Source organism: Anopheles merus, unplaced genomic scaffold (assembly GCF_017562075.2).
Source record: "Anopheles merus strain MAF unplaced genomic scaffold, AmerM5.1 LNR4000193, whole genome shotgun sequence".
Classification (NCBI taxonomy): domain Eukaryota; kingdom Metazoa; phylum Arthropoda; class Insecta; order Diptera; family Culicidae; genus Anopheles; species Anopheles merus.
The window spans coordinates 17,094-36,446 of record NW_024427773.1 but is presented as its reverse complement, the minus strand read 5'-3'; the positions used below and the strand labels follow the sequence as shown (position 1 = coordinate 36,446).

The following is a 19,353-nucleotide window of genomic DNA, read 5'->3' as shown; positions in this document are numbered from 1 at the left end:
GGTCAAATCAAAATCAAATTTGAAACTAACATTAGATCGATTAGTTCAATAGAAAACAAACGATGAAATAAATTTGCATTTTGTTGTAGGCTGAAATCATTATTTTATCGCTAAAAATATATAAAAAGCGAGCATTTCCCAGCAGATCACAATTTGACAGGCAACGTCACCCGAAAAGATCGAAAGAGATAGAAGCCAATTCGAACATGGACTGACAGCTCTCTTTCCCTCTACGCTTCAAGCACGTACGAACAAACGAGACAGCAGCATGTTCGTAGCATTCCGCCTCGCTCACCCGCTCACGGGCGCAGCTGTCAGAACTGGCCCCAACAGTGTCATCCGCACCAGAAACGCTTCTAGTTTTTTGTATTATTGTTCCAGCACGCAAGGAGAGCGGACCTGTGTCGCTTCGTTTGGGAAATTGTAACAAACGGATCTCTAGAACGACGAACGACACAGAGACGGCCGTGCTCGTGCAACATAACACCACCCTCCTCGGTGCCTGCTGCGGCTGTCTGCACACATACCCTCTGTCCAACTACGGCTCCGGAAAGGGCAACAGCAGCACCACATTCCCGGTCCCCTAGCTGTGTGGTTGCGTTCTCGCGCGTGTCTGTGTGTGTGTGGTGAAGAATCAGTGAAACCACAAGTGCAAAAGGTGCGTAAGTGAAAATTGTCACCGTCCAGTGAAAGACACACACACACACCATCGGCCACGGGAAGGAAAATGCACGCGTCGTAACCCAGGCAACCCATCCAGGCAGGCAGTCAGCCAGCGCAAGCAAGCTTTAGGGCCGGCAAAGGGAAAAGGGAGGAGGCTTTTTTTTGGTCGCTCCGTTCGCACACCATCCGTGTGTGCTGCGCTGCAATACCCTGGGAAAGCAAGTAGGCGCATCTCCCTTGTGTTGGTGTTTGTCCGTTTTTTTTTTATTCATCCCGTCCCTTTCGTGTGCCCTGTGAGAGCCCTTGGTGCGTGTCGGTGGATTCCCAATCCAGGGGAAAGATGGTGGTAGTGGTGGTGGTTGGTGCTGTGTTAGTGGTGGTTGGTGGTTGTCTAGAACCCTCGTCAAAAAGGAAATCGCCCATTGCTTTTGCCAGCGGCTGTGTTCGACTTGCGCTTGTGTGTGTGTGTGTCTATCTACGGCTGATTGTATGTAGTGCGTACAGTGTAAACAATATCTACCGTCACGATTGAGCTTTGTGTTTCGTGCGATTTTGCTAATTACCGTACAAATGGTAAAGGAAAGAGCAAAGAAACAGCCACCACCACCACCACCCGTCTAGTGTTTTTTTTTACGCAACGCCATCCCCCCTCCTCTCTGCCGGCCACACTGTGTGCGTGCGTACGTGCCTGTGTGTGCGTTCTCTAGTGTTTTCAGGGCACAAGAAGCGCTCGCTCGCTCGCTGTTGCTGCTGGTGGTGCTGTGGTGCTGCTGTCGCAAATACTTCCTCACACACTTACTATCTCGGGCGCACCGTCTCAATCGCGGTTGAAAAGTGGATCACGCGGCGGAGACTAATTCGCGACCTTCGCGAGCGCACAAAGAGCGCTGTCTGTCACGCTGCCGTCGCCGTCGCCGTCAAACAGCTGACAAAACTATCTTTTTTTTGCGTTGTTTGCTGCGCGTGTAGTGCTTTCTTAATGTGTGTGTGTGTGTGTTTTGTACGGTGGAAGGAAAGCTTCCGGTTGCGCTTAACCGGACAGGCTGAGACGTGTGTTTGTGTGTGTGTTTGTGCGTTGGAAATAGAAAGAATCATCTTCTGTCAAAAGCAATCATCGATTCGAAAGGGACAGCGCGTGTCCATGGTAACTGTGTGTGTGCGTGTGCCTTTAATTCTACTGCTCCGCTGTTCCTTACCAGGGCCCGTTCCACCCAAGAACACACGGCTGAAAGACGAAGCAGGGAAAGTGATACATATATGTGTTGGAAGGAACACGCTTGTGGTGTCGTCGGTGTTTGCGCTCCCGGTAGCGGAAATTAGTTTCCTGCGCAAAGAAAGGGGGGCACCAAACCGCCGCTCAAGTGCTCAATTACAATAACAAATAACACGACCCAGGAGGCGATGACGATTGTGTAAATTAAAACTTACCTGCGCGTGTTGTATATATCTGCTATCCTCTTCACTGTCGTCATCGTCATCATCATCGACAGTGTATTATTGAGTTGTTGCTGCTGCTGCTGCGTGCCGATGGACCGCGGTGACTCAGAACAGCACACGCATCTTGAGTGCAAAATTTCATCAGTCAATGCCATTGCAATTATTCCCTTTCTGTTCTGTGTGTATGTGTGTGTGTGTGTGTGCATGCGCCCGCGTGGTAAATCATGCGTGAGCTGCCATGGTTCTCTATTGTTCCGTTCTGGTTGTGCTTCTTCACGCTTCCATTCTTTCTTAACCTTGATTATTAATACACACACACAAACACATGCGTGGGGGTAAACCTGCATCGCGAAATTTGTGCACAAATTAAAGGTGCGAAGCGAAAGTGCAAAGAAGAAGAAGAAGAAGTAGAAGCAAAGAATTCCTTCCAAACATCCAAGCAACACACAAAAAAACGCGTCGAAGCAAAAGTGTCCATTTTGTTGCGCTCCATTGCAAGCATCGTGCACTTCCTCGACGTTTTTGGGGGGGGGGAAAGTGTAGTAAAAGATATTTATCTTCAAACTCGCTGTGCGCGTGTGTGTGTATGTTTTTATCATTTCTGTAAAAAAACGCATATAAATCTTTCCGCGTAATAGATAACTCGCGAAAAGGCGTTTTCAAAAAAAATAAATCCCTTTTCCCTTTTCTCCGAATCTCAGCAGGCAGCCTGTGTGTGTGTTGAAGAAGTGAGACAAAGATAGAAACAAACGCCAAGCAAGCAAAGCCGTTCAAGAAGCAGCCTGCTGCTACAACATTTCCGGAAGTGCGTGCTTGCGTGTGTGTGTGTGCGTGTGCGCGTGTGGTTGTGCAATATTGTGTGTTTGTGTGTGAAAGAAAGTTTCCATTTGTGCGTGCCGCGTGTGTGGCCGCCCAAGTCGCGAAAGGGGAAAACACACAAAGGCAACAAACCCTTTGGCGCGCCCCTCCCTCATTGCTATTGTTGTGCTGTGCTTAGAGTGAAAGAGAAAGAGAGCGAAAGAGTGAGAGCGAGTGAGTTTTTCGCGCGTTCCGCATTGTGTTCCGCGCGTACATTTTCCGGGGTTTTTCACGGAGTCATCGCGTAGAAGCGCCGTAACAGCGAGCGCGAGTGTGTGTGTGTGTGTGTGAGCATCTTCTCCCCCGCCCCCTCCCCTTAACTCATCTCCACCGGTGCGTGTAAGGCGTGGGATCGGTGGAAGGCGGCCGCGGGTTATGCGCAACGGCTGAATGGCGGCTGTCGGTGGCCCTGCCAGGCAATCACGGGGGGTCTCCATGAGTGTCTCGATGTCGCTGGTACAAGGAGGAGCTGCCGGTGCGCCGCAGGGCGCCATCCTGGCCGCGGCCGCACCCTACTTCCAGCCGCCGGCCGTCCCGCAGGATGTCCAGCCGGATCGGCCAATCGGTTACGGCGCGTTCGGTGTCGTATGGTAAGTGTGAGCGCGTGTGTGATGTATGGAGACGATTGATTGAAATGATCCATTTATTATGACGTTTTCTTCTTCCCATCTCCATCGTTCCTTTTCTTTTTTCTGCGAATGTCCCGTTGATAACCTTCGTCCTTGGCAAACCTAATTCCGCTGCAAGGCTGTGACTAAGCTTGTTCGTCCACCTTGCACGGTTACTTCTGTTTGCTGGAAACTGATAAGGGATTAGCATTGGTGGGGCGCGTTTGGCTAGTTTGTTGCTGTTTCAATGTCATGTGTGCGCCCCAGGGGTGGCGAGATTGGCAGAGCCCTAAACCTCCAATCAAGAAATCAATCTCTCTCTGTCCCGGTCGGGGCAATCAATCTACGTTGTGTGGTTTGCTGAGTTAAATTTTGGATGCTCCAATTCCTGGGCAAAGTCTTGGAATTGATAAGTTCGTTACCGGTAATAATTGCAATTCACTCGTTTAATCCAACCAGCAAATAGAAGATCATCCGGGACTCGGAGCATCTAGTAAGCATTTGCTAGTGCTGTTCAGTCTATTAGGAGTAGAGATACTTCAAGAAATTTGGGAACTACCTAAACAGTAGCTTGACTGGAAAATGTAGCTCTAAACCGGAGTAAAGTTTGATTTAATCGCTGAAGTCTATTTATTACAGACTAAAAGACGTAAAGTCATAGAAATAGATCTGCAAGTGTCCAATCAAGCTCAGGCAATCAGGTAAAGCATGTGAACCTCTGTGTCATATTGATCCAAAATGTCGTCTCTTTAGACTCAAACAAGTAGTTGTCATGCTAAGTTTGTCCAGAGCTCAACCAGTTGTCCCAACAATTATCTAATTTCATGATCTATGTCTTATTGGAAGTTATTTCAAAGTTGTCTTTACTCCCTGATAACGCATTGCCTTGTTTCCATTAGTTGGGAAAGACTTCTTGGGTAAATATGACAGCCTACTGCTCCAATAACTTCCATTACGGTCGCCCAGCAACTCATTCTTCCCAGCTCACAAGAACAAATTCATCCAATTGTTTGGAGGCGCATTATTGATTTATTGTTTTAATTACGCTCAGTTACGGCACGGGTACAGAAAGTTCAAGATAAAAGTGATCAATCTGCTCCCGCTTGACTTTATCTCCCACAGCCGTGTCCATTACAGTCATTATACGGGGCACTGTGCGCTCTTTACTTATGACGCTATTAAATTACGCTTTTTTCTCTCTGTCGTCTCAGAATCGGCAAACGACGCAAATGAGGGGTTTGTTTGTTTTATTCCAATTTCCTTCTGAATCTAATCTGCTCCTGCGTAATGAATCTTCCCAATACAATACGGCAGCAGCATGACGTCACCGAAATAGCCAACAGCGACCGATAAACTGTGCCAAATAGTCGACCCTTTGGGAAGATTCCCCACGGCAAGTCGGTGGTGTCCCGCGCGTTGTTTAACAAATCGAGCCAGAGATGGCAGAAACAGCAAACAGACACACACACACACACACACACAAAATCCCCCGAGGGCAACCTTAAAAATAGCGCCGGATCGATCGATTCCTTATTGGCCTTCTCATGCTCCTGCCCGCACCGGGCCTTTGCGGAAATTGTAAGGTGAAGGTTGATCGCTTCCAGAGAGAAACGGGGAATCAGCAATCGACACACACGGTGGCTGATAAGAGAGGTACTCATCTTATTTCCTTCGCGCCGACAAACCGCTGATGTGAACGTTTTTTTTTTTTTTCGGACGAAGAGCAAGACGAATCGCGCGACTGATTGAGAAATTGGGACACGGCCCCAACGACGGCTTCTTTGTGGCACAGGGTGTGGGGTACAAAGGTGTACACATTACAGCCGCCCGATCGGACGTCACAGCCTGCCGAGAATGAGGTTACCTTCCAGCTGTCAGTTCACGCGCGCGCTTTATGGACGTACACATTCCCGTGTGTGTGTCGCTTTAAAACTAAGTGCTAAGTGGGCCTTGAAATACTTTCTGCGTTCAGCATCAACTGCTGCAATTCACACACGCTCACGGTGCGTCACGGTGGCAGTGTTGGTGAGTGTCAGATGGTTGGAATTTTGGTTTGAATTCTTGATGTCTTTAAAGGTCCAGCTTTGGTCCAGCAGTAACATACCTTCCTTTACCACACCTGTTTGAGCAAATGGTTATCGGGAATGTTCCTTCTATCGATGGGATAGTTTCACACCCATAATTAGGTAGAGAGAGCGGCGGAGACACACCTTGTCCATCTTTTCCTAACGAGACATTTCCAAAATAGATGAAAAGAACTGTACTTTCCTTCGAAGTAACTTTGTGCCTCAAGAATAGAACTGTGATTAAACATTGAACTGAATGTTTGAGGTGCTAAGTATAACCTAGATCGAAGTGAGAATGTTGGCCCCATTTCATACACATGTGTCCCTCCGAATCGTAAATCCTCCATCATATTTACCGTCCTGACGCTGGGCTCTGGTTTGATAACGCGACTTCAGGGTGTGGCGACTACCGAGGGTCTGGTGTTAATTAAACATATGTGCAACGGAGTTCTTGCATCTGGAGGGTGAAGCTTGGGGAGGGGAAGGTTTGTTTGATAAATGATATGTCACCGCGGCAAGATATCACCTGCGGAAGTGTCAGCGAGAGTGAAAATGAACGTTCTCAAGTGGAGAAAAAAGCAGGCAGGTAACAACTGAACTTAAAATAGACCTGCCCCGTTGGTATCGGTCCCAGAGCACCTTACTACCACCCTGTTGAGAAGGGGAACTGCGTCGAATGCGTCGGTGACACATCGACGTGTTCCAGTGAAAGCTATCGCCTCCCAACATTTTATTGAACGTGCGATAATTTTTGGCAACCCTTTTTGGCGGTCCCCAGCGCGGTCACGCCTGCCGTAAATGAAACCTCCATCGTCCGTCCCTGTCCCTACATGCGATGTTTATCTATAGGGGATAAGGGGGAAGCACAGTGTGAGTTCCGCCACTGCACTTTGCCGTGTTGTTGGAGGTGGATGTATTCCCGACACAATGTTGCTTTTTATTGAGATATTCTAAGGTACGCTCGACGAAGCGAAGCGTGTTTGATAACCGCGTGAAACGAATCAATTCGTGTGTTTGAATGTGTGGGGACGACAATTTGTGGTTTGTCTAATTATTCATTCCGCGTAGTTCGGAACAGGTAATTGAGATTTCTATTTCTGAGCCTAAGGAAGAGGCCTCTCCCACACACACACACATATGCACTCGACGCCAATTCTACGGAGGAGATCACGTTTTACGCTGTTTGAATGGGGTTAGGAAGTTCCAGCGAATTAATGAGTGTTCAACGTGATCTTTGTAATATCTTACTCTCTCTGTCTTTGTCTCTTTCTCTGTTCCTCATGCTACCCATCACCCCCAACTTGATTGCGCGATGATAGCAAAAAAAAAAAAAAACAATCGCCTCACAAACGTCGTGTAATATGAATTAAGCTGCTTTGTTGTGCAGTTATCGATAACCTAGTTTCTTGCTCGCTGTGTCTCGGGGTTTTTTTTTTCTGCACAAACACAAACCCTAACGAATGCTCTTCAATTGCGTAAATCATCAATATGTATAACACATGACCGGGGAGGTGAGGGAGAGACATTCTCCTTATCAGGATCTGGCGGCGGTTGTCTGTTTGCTTCCCATTCGCTCGTCTCTTTTCCTGCAACAGAGAGTGGTGGTGACTTTTGTGTGTGGTCGAATCGTTGAGCCAAAGATGGGACACTAATCATTGCGCAGAGTCACTTGCGATGATGTGATAGTTTGATCAATTATTAACCGTGGTTCGTGTAAAAGGGGGAGGGTCGGCAGAGTGGGAAAAATTATGTGACGAGGCGAGCACACATATATAATCACCTACACCCGCAAAAGAGCTTGAGAAGAATGGCAATTGCAGTGTACACCACGAGGACTGTTTTCCAGAATGGGGGAGCGACAAAATAGTTTCAGTTGTGGCTGTGTCTTGTATGGCCCCGTATGGCGTCATCGGGAGCATAGTTTGATGGATGTGTGTGCGGCATGCGGTGAAGCGCTTAGGGGTCGGTATTTTCTTCCCTCGGCCCTTTGTAACACACGCTGGGAAGGATATTTTTAGCAGTACGATACGATACATGGTGGTTTGGGAAGGAATGATGTAGCCCACAGGCTGAAGAAGCGATAGGAAAGATTTGTAAAGGCACGAAGATGATGGTGTTGTGCTTAAGGAAGTTGCTGTGGTCGTGTCAACCGGAAGAGAGCAGCGTGGTGTGTGAGTTTTGGTAGGGGAAGAGATGATGAGGGTGTGTAGTACAACAATACTGCGCTTGAATATATCTCCTCTGTCAGATTAACGTGCTTTTTGTTATGAGTGTATGTTCAGTGGTATGAGTGTAATATATATTTTCCTTTTTGCCTTAAGCATGGAAATTTTGGGCCGTGTTAGTTACCCGTAGTTATAAATAAGATTGATTCGTTAGTAACAATCACAAAGAGATGCTTTAACAAGTTTAAAAATCGTCAAGAAAATCCTCTCTGTTGGTGGTTTGGTTTGGATTTGGTCGATGACCGGTCTTGTTCTGGAATCGTACGGTGCTAGCTACACTATTAGTCTGGTCTGATAGGGTCAAGTTTATTGTCAATTTAACCAAATCCATGAATCAATTTTACTTTACTGCTCAATTATTCCTCGAGAATTCTTTTTAATGTATCCATTAAATACGTTATCGATGTTTTTTTTTCACCTCTCTTCCAATCGAAGTCGCTCACACCCACCATAATGAAGCAATTTCAGCGATTCCTTCCTCAACCGCGTGTGTGTCATCATGAGGGCGATCGGGGTGCTATCAGCTAACAATCTCAACACGATGCAACACACGCTTCACGCGGGAAGAGGAAATGTGATCTGTCTATTGCTACATTCTACAGACAAGCAGGAAAGGCAGCACAATTCTAGCTTCTATTTCCTCCTACGATGGTGGTAGTAAAGAACCATTATTATTATGTGGTAGACAAACACTCGCGCACATAAATACAGCACCGCACTCTCGTGTGTGGTAAAGGTCGCCTCCCCATATGGTGGGACCATACGGTGGTTGAGGGTGGTGGTGGTCCCCGTCGTCTCGAGTTGGCGTTTGTGTCAGCCACCGTCGCGTTGCGTCTCTTTAATCCTCGTCAACGTTTGCGCGTTGCGTTTCGCGCGGCGGCAGCGGATCGTCGTTACGTGACGTTTCCGAAGGCGCGTGTACCTCAACACAACGGGCCAGGCTTGCGCGAATGTATCGATAACGCACACATTTGTAGAAGGTGGTGATGGGGGATTGCGGCAGGAAGGTGAGCGTTATTTTTATCACACACGAAAGGTGCTGCTAAATGTTTGCCTCATCATCCGCTTGTCGCCCTCTCTCTCTCTCTCTCTCTCTCTCTCTCTCTCTCTCTCTCTCTCTATCTATCTCTCTCTCTTTCTATACGTTACGTACACTCGTACATACACCAGTGCGTGTAGTAGTGCACCAAGGGAATGCAACGGGGTCGGTGGGTGTTTGGTGGGTTAGCGTTGTTATTGTTTACAACTATTCCATTCTCGTGCTGCGCCAGCTGAAGAGCAAAGGCAACAGCAGCGCGTCCGCGTTGGGTTTGTTTTTTTCTTTTTTTTTTGTTTAATTCAATTGCAACAATTTTTTATGCGCAATTTCCGCGCATAAATTTATTCAGCGTTTGTAGACGTGAGTGCCTGTCGTCATTCCCGGTGGTTCTACGTTTTCTGAGAAGCACTGTGTGGAGAAAAATGCTCATCAATCGAGTTGAGGTGAGTGGAAGTTTAATTGAAAGTTTCTTCTATTTTCCTATCGTAATCCGCAACGGTAGATGCAAAGGAGGAGGTAGGCGCACGGAGCGACGCTTTGAGCATGCAAGAAATGATTAATGTTTTAATGTGTTTCCTTGTTTCTTCCATTGTGAGCAACTGGGACCGTGCTCGCATAAACACAGCTAGTGCATTGATATGCACGACTTGCAAAAGGTGAACATCACCGACACACGTGTAACGGGAATCGGCGAGGCATATTACAATGTAATGCGCAAGAGTTAATGTGTTTGTTTTGCGTAGAAATTTTGCATTTAAAGAGAATGTTTCTCAACGAACTGAAACTGTCATTTTCCACCAAAAAGAGCTTGCGCTTTAATTGCGCCTCCGATTGCACCGAGTCGGGAACAACAAGGATCAACAACAAGATCGTGAAACATTCTGAAAAGGAAGCGCATACTTCCTCCTTTCTTCCCCGTCCTTCCCTCCCCCCAAAACGTGTTATGATAAATGGGTGCTCTGTTTGGAGAAGATAAAACGTGCTATCAAGCGAAAGACAAACACAAACGAGAGTCCAGACTGACCGAACGACGAGCCCGCGCCAGTGTGGTGCGCCAGAGACACACGAGAAAGCATAATTACAAAGTGCGATTTACAAAATTGCAGCTCGGGCGTAAAGCGTCTAATTAATGCAATCGTTAATCATTTGCGCAAAGACACGCGGTGCGTTGGGGCGTACACTCGAACGCGAAGTGCAATTTACCGCCCTTGCCCTTTCCAGCGCCTTTGTTCCAGGGAGAACAGGGAACGGGAATGGCAAAAAGTTCTAGTGCGTTGTGTGTTGAACTCATTGGAGGAGAAAACGGCAAGCCATTTTCGGTTTGGATCGCACATTTAATTGATTTGTGCCTTAATTAGTGTAGCATTTTCTCTGTTTCTTTGCCTGCCCCTCGGAACGTGTTGAAAGCTTCCAGTTTGAAGATTTGTATCTGTTTGCTTGTAGAATTGTTCAATATGGCCATGGTTTTTGGGTTGTGAAATTGTTCTCGCTGAAAACACTGTCACATTCATCATTCCCGGGTGATAGTGCATTCATTTGTCACTCCTTCGAAACATATTATTGGAGATTGGAGAAATGTGAATCACGTAGAATTGGAAACCGCATGTGTGAAAATCGATGTGAAAAATAAACTCTGCATCGGAGAACAACGAACACCACAGAAAAAGCTTTTTTCGGACGGGGGTTTTGGCTCGATTTCCATACTACGTCATAAATCATCGTTCAATTTCGAACCGGATGCTCTGGAGGGCGGTAGGCTCTTTGGAGCTGTGTGGCGCGGACAGGACAGAAGCTTTTGTGCACAGTACGATTTCGAATCGATGATGACAACTGGAGTCTGGTCTGTTCGGGAGAAGCCAGCGAAGAACGGCGACTACCAGCAGCATGCAATTCATTTTGCATTTCACTCCGTACGAGGCTCAGGCTTCAGCGTGCAATAATTCTTTCAAGAACGCTTGACATATGGTGATGATTTTTATTAATTTTACCCGAGCGCTCTGGATCGAAGTGTGTGAATGGCCGGTGAAGGGCTATGAGGTGGGGAAGCGCACTCTTCTTTGGAGGCCATGTAACCGGAACACTAATTGACAGCTGCAAGCAAATTGAACGGAACATTTTAAGTGCGCAGCGTGGTGTGTGTGTGTGTGTGTGCTTCTGGTATTAATTTCCTAGTGGACGTACGAAAATTGTTAAGCCTTCTTGAAAATTGAAGGATGAGTGAAAGAGTGTTCATTCAACATTCGTTTGAAATGTGAAGTGCAAAGTGCCTGCAAGTCAATACAATCATTTTTGATTTCAAAACTTGAATTTGGGAATTGCTTCATTAACTCTACACTTGTAGCAGCATGTATTTTGTTTATCGTTGAGTTCTTTACAGCATTGAAATTCAAGCAAATCGCTCTGAATACTTGTCATAGAGATGATGTAAGTAGAAAGTAGAAGGGTGGACTATTTGAATGATACAAGTTGGGATCTGATGGTACGGATTCACTAAGCATGGGCAGTTCAGTTCATTTTCATGAACGTGATCCGATTAGAGCTTTCATTTAGATTAACTGATTCTGAATCGTGATTCTTACGTTAATTACGTTACGTCAGTTGATGCACCATCAAAACTATTCTTTACTTTACTTCTAAACTAGTTCTTTATTTCGACGAGTAGGACGTTATTTTTGTGAACGTCCTGATCATACGGTTCACGTTCATATTTGTATGGGAGGAAATGGACGACCTAGTGTACTAGGGCGTTCTTCATTTAGACGAGTAGGATGTTCTTTTTATTAACAACTTAGTATGTTATAATCTATTAAGAACCGATGAACGTTGATTCGATTAACGTAGTTCGTTCGTTCTTTGGAATGAACTGATTGAATTGTACGGTTCTGTTTATTGGGGTACACCTCTAGGAAGCGATCAACCAGAATTAGGAAAATCATTCGTTTTTGAAGAACTTATATGAATCGGATTATTTTTATAAACGAACTGAACGTGAACGGTAGATTTTTTGTTCTTCTGCCCAGTGTTTGGGCAGTCTGATAAGCTGCCAAAAATTTGTGCAAGCAAGTCATCATTCATTTGTACTTCCGATTATCAGTGATTCCACGGGCTTCAACCACTTCTAGGCGAACGAACGAACGAACGAACTGAACTCAAACAATTTGGAGAACGTAGTTCGTTAACTCGCTTGAAAGAACTGTACGAACTGTCGATTCTCATTCACAGAGATTTTGTGCTGACTAGCGACTTACTCAGACTGAAACGAATCAAGAGTGAGTCGCTAGTTGATTCACAGAGCGAACGAATTCAATCCCAAAGCAGTAGTTAAAAGATTTCTGTAGTGCATTTTACATGAATTTTCAAAGAGGGAGGAAATGATTCGAATACCTAAATGCACTCCGTACCTAGTTGGATTCCATTACATTCGTTTGGCCTTCACTGTGCAGTACTGTACTTCCAAGTTCGGTGAAGTTAAAGCATAAAACACAACACAACCTGCCGGGAATGACTGAGCGTGTTTTGGTGAGGGGAAAAGCGCCATAGCTTATTGTTCCATTTTCTGCACCGTTGCACACAGTTACTCACTCTGGCTAATAGACGCGCGCGCGCTCCCTTCTGTACTCTGCATCCCTGGTGGTGGCGTGTCCTTCCTGGAGGTAGTGTTGGTGGTGTGGATTTTTTTAATTCTTTTTTCCGCTCTTTATAGCTAACTATTGCTACCGAGCATAATAGGGATGAATAGTAGTGCACACCACCGTTGCAAGATGAAATTGTTCGTGAAGCACACACTGGTCCGAAGCTGAGCGAAGGATGTTGTTGCTGTTGTTTGTTTAGCAACTACACAACAAAAGCACAATGAAAACTGCATCATTCCTCCCTAGGACATTAGCGGAGGGAATGAGCTTTATGCCGTGTTCCGGTAAATCACGCCCAAAGACGATGGTTTTAATGTTATTCCCCACTTTTGCTGCGGTGCTCCGGAAGAATCGATTCTAGTGAGTTGGGATGGAGCATGGATCGCGTTTGAATGATGGCTCTCTGACTGTGCTTAAGCTGCTGCTACTCCTCGGTAAAGAGCAAACGGCGACAGCATTGAATACAGAATGGAAGCTATTTTTAACATCATTCTCCCGTCCTTCATTGTTGTCGACAAGGAACTTAAAGACTCTCCCACACATACACTATTATACAAAGAGGATGAATGCCGGATCGATTATCCATCCTTACCGTTGAGCGAGGGTTTGTTCCATCTTCAACTGCTGACACTTAACCGAAAAGTTGTTGGAATGCTCACACCACGTTACCTTCCCCGAACTTTTATTACAAAACTCCACTTTGGCAATGGTTTATAGCGCGCTCCTTAAAAACTGTTTTAAAAAATTCGTCCTTTTCCTTCCTCCGTCCCGAATTTTGGGTGCAAAGGCAAGACAGGCATTTAATAAAATATACACAGCCATCAGCCAGTCAGCGTGCTTTATGGTTGGTTGACCTTTCCGGTCGTTAACATTGGACTAAAACGTCCAGGCGGGAGTGTGTACGGGTTGAAGTTGATATCCAACGAAGATAAATCATCACCAGACACCCCAAACAGAGGTGCAGAGCAGAAGAGTGTCCGGTACAAGCACCTGAGCATTGGTTCGTTCCCGTGGTCCGAAGTGTACAGTCCTTTTTGTTTAAGTTCCCGTTGTGAAAAGTACTTGCAGTTTAGGTTAAAGGGAAAATATTTGATAATTTTGGGGACATCATCACTTTCTTTCTCCTCAGAATCTTTGGGTTCTCTCTCTCTCTATCTCTCTGACCAGTGCCATTCAAAAATAAGCTTCCTTTCCTTGAAGCCGCTTTGAATGGAGAGGTTCTATTTTGAATTCTACCAAACAACTTCCAGGCCCGAAGGTGCGTCCAAATGCAGACTGGGAGAAAAGGGACACAATCCATAACACAAATTTATCGCCTAGCTTGCTCTGGTGGTGATGGTGCAGGGCTGGTTGAACCGTTTTGCCAATCGTTTTGCCCTGGGTCCTCCTGGGTGTGCTTCTACCTGTTTACGTCGCTAGATTCGGGGTTTTGGGAGATGCCAAAAAGGGATCTCCCGGGACAATGAGAAACGCTGGGAACGTCCAGTCCCGTTCTTTCGGTTCCAGGCTGCTCTCGGGAGGGATGAGCAGAAAGTGTTCATATTCATATTTGTCTTTATAAAGCCGGTCCGGTCAGGCCCAAGTGGGGAAAAGGCTTTTTTGTCGCCCTCCAATTTGCTGAATCAGCCGCACGTTTTCGGAAGCTGTCTGCATGCCAGCCTGATAATGGACATGTGCCGCACATTGGAGCTCTTTGTCCCCGGGCAACGACGCGTTGTGCTTCCACACTAATGCCCCGGCACTTATGGGCGACTAATGGGCAATAATATTTCGCCTATCCTTGCCGGTAAAGGTCCGCAGTTTTTTTTTTTTTTGCTGCAGTTGCTCGTGTGTTAGGCTTGTGGCAGCAGTGAAAGAGACAGCCAGAGAGCACGCGAAGAACTGCGAAGAATCGATAAGTGAAGCCCGCCGCGCGGTCGTTTCTGTCGCGGAACTTCCTATTCTGAGCTGCGCGGAGATGTCTATGTTTGGCCTTATTATTATGCTGCACGTAGCATCGGCCACCGTTTCCTCTTTCAGCAGACGGTCGGTTCGGTGTTGGCATTGTGTTTTGATGATGCGAGATGAAGTTCGGCAGAATCGATGCGGCATCTTTCCAAAAAACGGTGGGGCAAGAGGGAGTAGAGAATTTGAACGGAAGAGGACTGGAAGTTTACTTCGGGTATTTTCGGGCTTCTATTTGACATGAAGCAGCAAGAGGAAGAAGCAGCAGAAGCACTTTGCATAAACGGAAGCGGTAAGGTACGTGCGTGTGTGCTGTGTGTGTAGGGTGCCATTGGGAAGCATCAGCAGCAGGCACGATGAAGTACAAATCAATATGCCATGGAGGGAAGTCATTGTGCTCGTATAGAAAGACAAAACCGTTTTATGAAGAAGGAAACAGCTTTAACTACTTTGTTTCTGTATTTTTTCCAACGGCTGTTAATTTAAACCCCTTTTTAAGGTTGAAAGAGTGGGCATAAACAACTACTGCTTCCTTTAAACCCGTAATGACTCTCTGAGCAGCAGTGCCGTGTAAAAACAGTAGCCTCGGTATGCTTGCCGTGGTAAAGTGTCAGCAACAATTAAACCTTTAATTTGTCAACACAGCGCGCGGGGCCCAACCAGCTCTTGACTGACAGTGTAGCGCTGTCTTCTCCCCCTTCTGTCGCTTGTTGCCCTGTGTTTCTGAAGGGAAATGCATAATGTTCTGACGTTGCTGGAAAGAAATGAGTTTCTTCCGCAATAGGATGCCCGCCTCCGCGTGCCTTTGCAGGCACATGGACACAGGCACTGCGGGATAGAGTTACTCTGCAGATGACGATTGTGTGTTTTTGTGACGCAATCTTTCTCCAGCAGCTGCATAGGTCTGGTTGCTGACTGGCTCTCTGTGGCGAAGGAGGTGGTGTTAGTCTGTGGGGCTGTGAGATGAGTATATTTTTTATGTACATTTTGCGGGAAGGCAATGGGCAAGCAAGGAAGGGAGGGACTGATCCTTTACTATTTGCTTCTCTAGTTTTTATAATATTGTGTTTCTGTTTTGTTTTCTGTTTATTAAAGTATTTGTTGTTTTTTCTTCTCTTCTACTTTTAGGTAAGTTGTACGTCTTGATACAAACATAAGCTCACTCGGAACGTTTTGGAGAAGGAAGCGATGCGTCTGTTGGGGTAGATTATTGGGCCCAGAGTACAAAGGGACGAATTCTAGCCTACGCCACACACACAAAACGGCCAATAATAATGAGTCTGGCGTTGATTAGGATGCGGATGATTCTCTCGTACCAACTCGTGTTTGAGCGAAGAATCGCAACAGCATGCCAATTCCAGAACGTCCCGGAAGAAATCAAAATCCAGTACACTACCAGCAACGAGACTAGCAACACTTCCCACTCCCATCAGCACGGCTCTTACGCTACACGCAATGAGCGCGATGGGATTGTTTTAGGGTATTCCGTACACGCCAAAGGCATTGCGAAGGGCTGGCCGCGTACAGGCCCTTACCAACGAGAAGCGAAAACTCGGATCGAAAACTCCCCCCAACACGGACCAGCCAGCGACGACGAACGATGACGCGTTTGGTAGGCCTCGCGCGTCCCGTGCGAGCCTTACCGGTAGTAGAACAGCAACCATTAGAACCAGAGGCCGCGCTAGAACTCGGCCGCCGATTATCGGCGTGTCCGTTTTTTAATGCTTTTTCGGTAAGGGAAGAAGGAAGCAGCATAAACATGCAGACACACATACACACAGAGCGCGTTACAGAGTGTATTGAACTCGAGCCGCGAGGTGCGGTGTTGCGTTTTTGTAGACTTTTTGTTTCCCTCAATTCTCCCCCTATTATCATCATGTTGCCTTCCAATCGTATCGGGGTGGAAGTTTCCGTAGACGAAGGGAGAAAGGGACAGGGGAGGAATGGCCTGTTCAAGTGTGCAGTGGTTCACTGCGCACTTATGGCGCTGGTTATGGTTATGGGGGACGCCCGTCGACATCGGGCCCGAACTTACCGATTGCTCTCGTAAGCAAGGAAAGAGAGAGAGAGCGAGAGAGATCGTGTGAGGGAGCCCCCTGGCAAACCCTGGAAGGAAGGCGGAAAACGGGCCCAACTGCTGCCAAAACTGAAAGGGAGAATCAAGCCAGAGAGAGCGAGAGAGCGAACAGATGAACGAAATATCTCCAGAGCCAGGATAAAATCGAACGTGACTCTCCATGCACCACCAGCACAACAAAACCCCCCAAAAAAAGGGACGACAACGGTTGAAGAAGGGACAACGAACGTTCTGTTTGCTGCGTGCGCGCGTGTGTGTGTACGCGTACGGTGGAATGAAGATTCTCTCCCCTGGCTGACTGACACCGAGGGACAGTGCAGAAGCCTTACAGTGCGCTTTATGGTGGCAACTACTCGCTGTGAGGATGCGACGACAGGCAGCGACAGGCACCCTCACAAAAAACCTAAAAATGTATTTCCCTTTACCACCAGTCGCGGAGTTCTTCATTACAGCATATTTCCCCGGCTCCCGTTGAGTTTGTGTGTGTTTGTGTGCGCCCTACGAGGTTGCGATGCCCGACAAGGGGCGCACGGGTTTCCAGCGAGGTTGTTCCTCTGGTCGTAGGGCCTATGTGTGTGCGTGTGCATTCACAAGAACGAGAACTGGTGCGAACGGTTGCTGGGCTGTTGTGGAACACGTTGGAACAGCAGCAGCAGCGGCATCGTTTCGGTTGAGTTCTTGTCAGCCGCCGGGGTTTTGTTGGATAGCAAACGTTCCGTAGGCTTCGGTTCCGATTAGAGTTGGTTTTCCCCGGGGTGGTGGAGAACGAAGCTAAAGTAGAAGAGAGAGAGAGAGAGAGAGAGAGAGAGAGAGAGAGAGAGAGAGTGAGTGAGTGAGTGAGTGAGAGAGAGAAAACGAAGGCACTAACGTTTGTCGGGGACCAGCTGTTGATGATGAACCCGCAAGACCCTGCAGCAGGGCCCTGCGTCGGTTAGGACTGCTTCATGGAACGTGGCAGGGGCCAGTGGGAAATCAGAAGGGGACAGTTTTCCGTACTTTCTCGCCACTCAATGCCGCTGATCGAGTTGATGAGTCGCGTGTTGCCAGGATTAATCCCTTCCATGGGCTGTTCGTTGCGACCGTATCAAAAAAGAGGGAAACAAATTTTCCAGTTTCAATTTCCGATGTCTAGTAGCACTGCTGTGTGTCTCCCCGTGCAAGTGGGAAACTGTAGCTCGGGAAGTCATTGTTGTAGCAAAGGGGACCTATTATTAAACGCTCGCGAGCCGAAATAAGGGCAACAGATGTGTTACAAGGCTTACGACAAGGCTTCAAAATGCAATAGAAATCGGGAAAAGGCTTGCCCCCTCTTGCCTTTGGGAAGTTCTCATCAATGAACCATTCCCGTAGTAGTGCTCTGGCCGCGTTGCCATCATGCTGGTTGTTTTGGTTTCCTTCTCTCCCCCATCGTTCTGTGTTGTATTTGTTCATTAAAGGGGCAGTTCCTGCTGGAACGGTTTGTTGCAGGCTGAAATCAATCGAAACGATTGAATCTTACCAGTTTCAATTTTATTGTCCCGTGGGAAGACTCTGTATATCCCCTTCCCGGGGGAGGCCAAACAAGTTCCATTTTCTTCTCATGGAGCTTGCTTTCTTCCCCCCAACCTTAAGGGTGGGTTGTCTTCGTTCGTAAACTCCCCGGATTGCGCCGAGAGTTTTGAAACGGTGAGGCGCTGTTTGGCTGCGTTACCGAAACCTTACGAGCTAATTATCGAGGTCCAACAACTTTCCTCGTCCCTGGTCTGGTCGGCAATGGGCAATGGGAATAGAACCTCAAAAGTGTGAGAGTTTCATGGAGCTAGATCGTTTACTTGTGCGCTCTCTCTATATATATGTTCTTTGCTTTTACCACAAAAGCATCTCGGTATCAATTTCCCGCGTACCGCGGCCGTTTAAGAGTTCAAGAAACAACTGACACACAAACACACACAGGTTACCCACGGGATTCACCTTCAAGTTGCTGTTTCAGCTTCATCGAACCGTTTCATGAAGGTGGAATTGTGTGCAGTGTGGTTTTTGGGCCTAGTGAGAGAGAGAGAAAAAAAAAAACAACAAGAAGGCGGTTTGATGAGCCACCGAGACCCGCGGGAAGAAGAGATAAATAAAGAGAGCAAAGGAGCTCTTACGATTGTGTGCTCCAATTGGTATCATTCTGCCCTTTTTTCCCTTTTTCCACGTTTCAGTTTGAATGATTGTAAAACGTTTTTATTTCTGTGCGCCTATCTTGTTGAGCGGAAGATTGTTGGATGATGTCGATTTTTCTCAACAACAAAACATGATATTTATTATTCATCGGGTTTCGGGATTGATTTTCGGTTTGCTATTGATTGAAAGAGCATTTAAGGGGGCAAGCAAGAAGCATAAAAAAGGTCCGCCGTAAGGTCCGCTCTGCCTGCGTGACACATGTGCGGTGTAGGTTCTCGTTCATGCTCCTTCTTGGTTTGCTGGATATATTTTTTCTCTCTTGGATTTCTTCTGTCCCGGGAAGATCTTTATCCGGTAAATGTGTACGTGTTTGTGCGTGGAATACAAAGCTATCCACAAATCCTCCTTCCCGTGCTTAGCGTAAAATGAATTTAAAGAAGCATTTCGTTTGATCAACGATACTGTTGGAAGAGGAGAGAGATAATCGAGGATTTGGAAAAAGTTTGTGTGCTGCACGCTTTCCACGGGTCCGGGGCAGCATCCTTGGCGCTGTTTGGTCGCGTTACTTACCGGTCTGTGTGTTGTGGGTGGTAGTATTACATCAGCTCAGATACACCCAACTACACTTAACGTTGAACGGGAATCCGGAAGAGCGCGAG

General features: G+C 46.9%; 1 protein-coding gene across 1 annotated transcript; it reads left to right on the top strand.

Annotated features, from left to right (window-relative positions):
- Window positions 1-346: 346 nt before the first annotated feature.
- On the top strand, window positions 347-16,984 carry LOC121601823 (serine/threonine kinase NLK-like). The gene is made up of 3 exons (XM_041930627.1): window positions 347-658; window positions 2,802-3,548; window positions 15,601-16,984. The coding sequence occupies exons 2-3, from the start codon at window positions 3,349-3,351 to the stop codon at window positions 15,602-15,604; spliced, it is 204 nt and encodes a 67-aa protein (XP_041786561.1). The 5' UTR covers window positions 347-658; window positions 2,802-3,348; the 3' UTR covers window positions 15,605-16,984.
- Window positions 16,985-19,353: the final 2,369 nt, after the last annotated feature.

What these genes read in the sequence shown, in the direction of transcription:
- LOC121601823 (XM_041930627.1), top strand. Translation starts at nt 3,349, where the DNA reads ATGGCGGCTGTCGGTGGCCCTGCCAGGCAATCACGGGGGGTCTCCATG.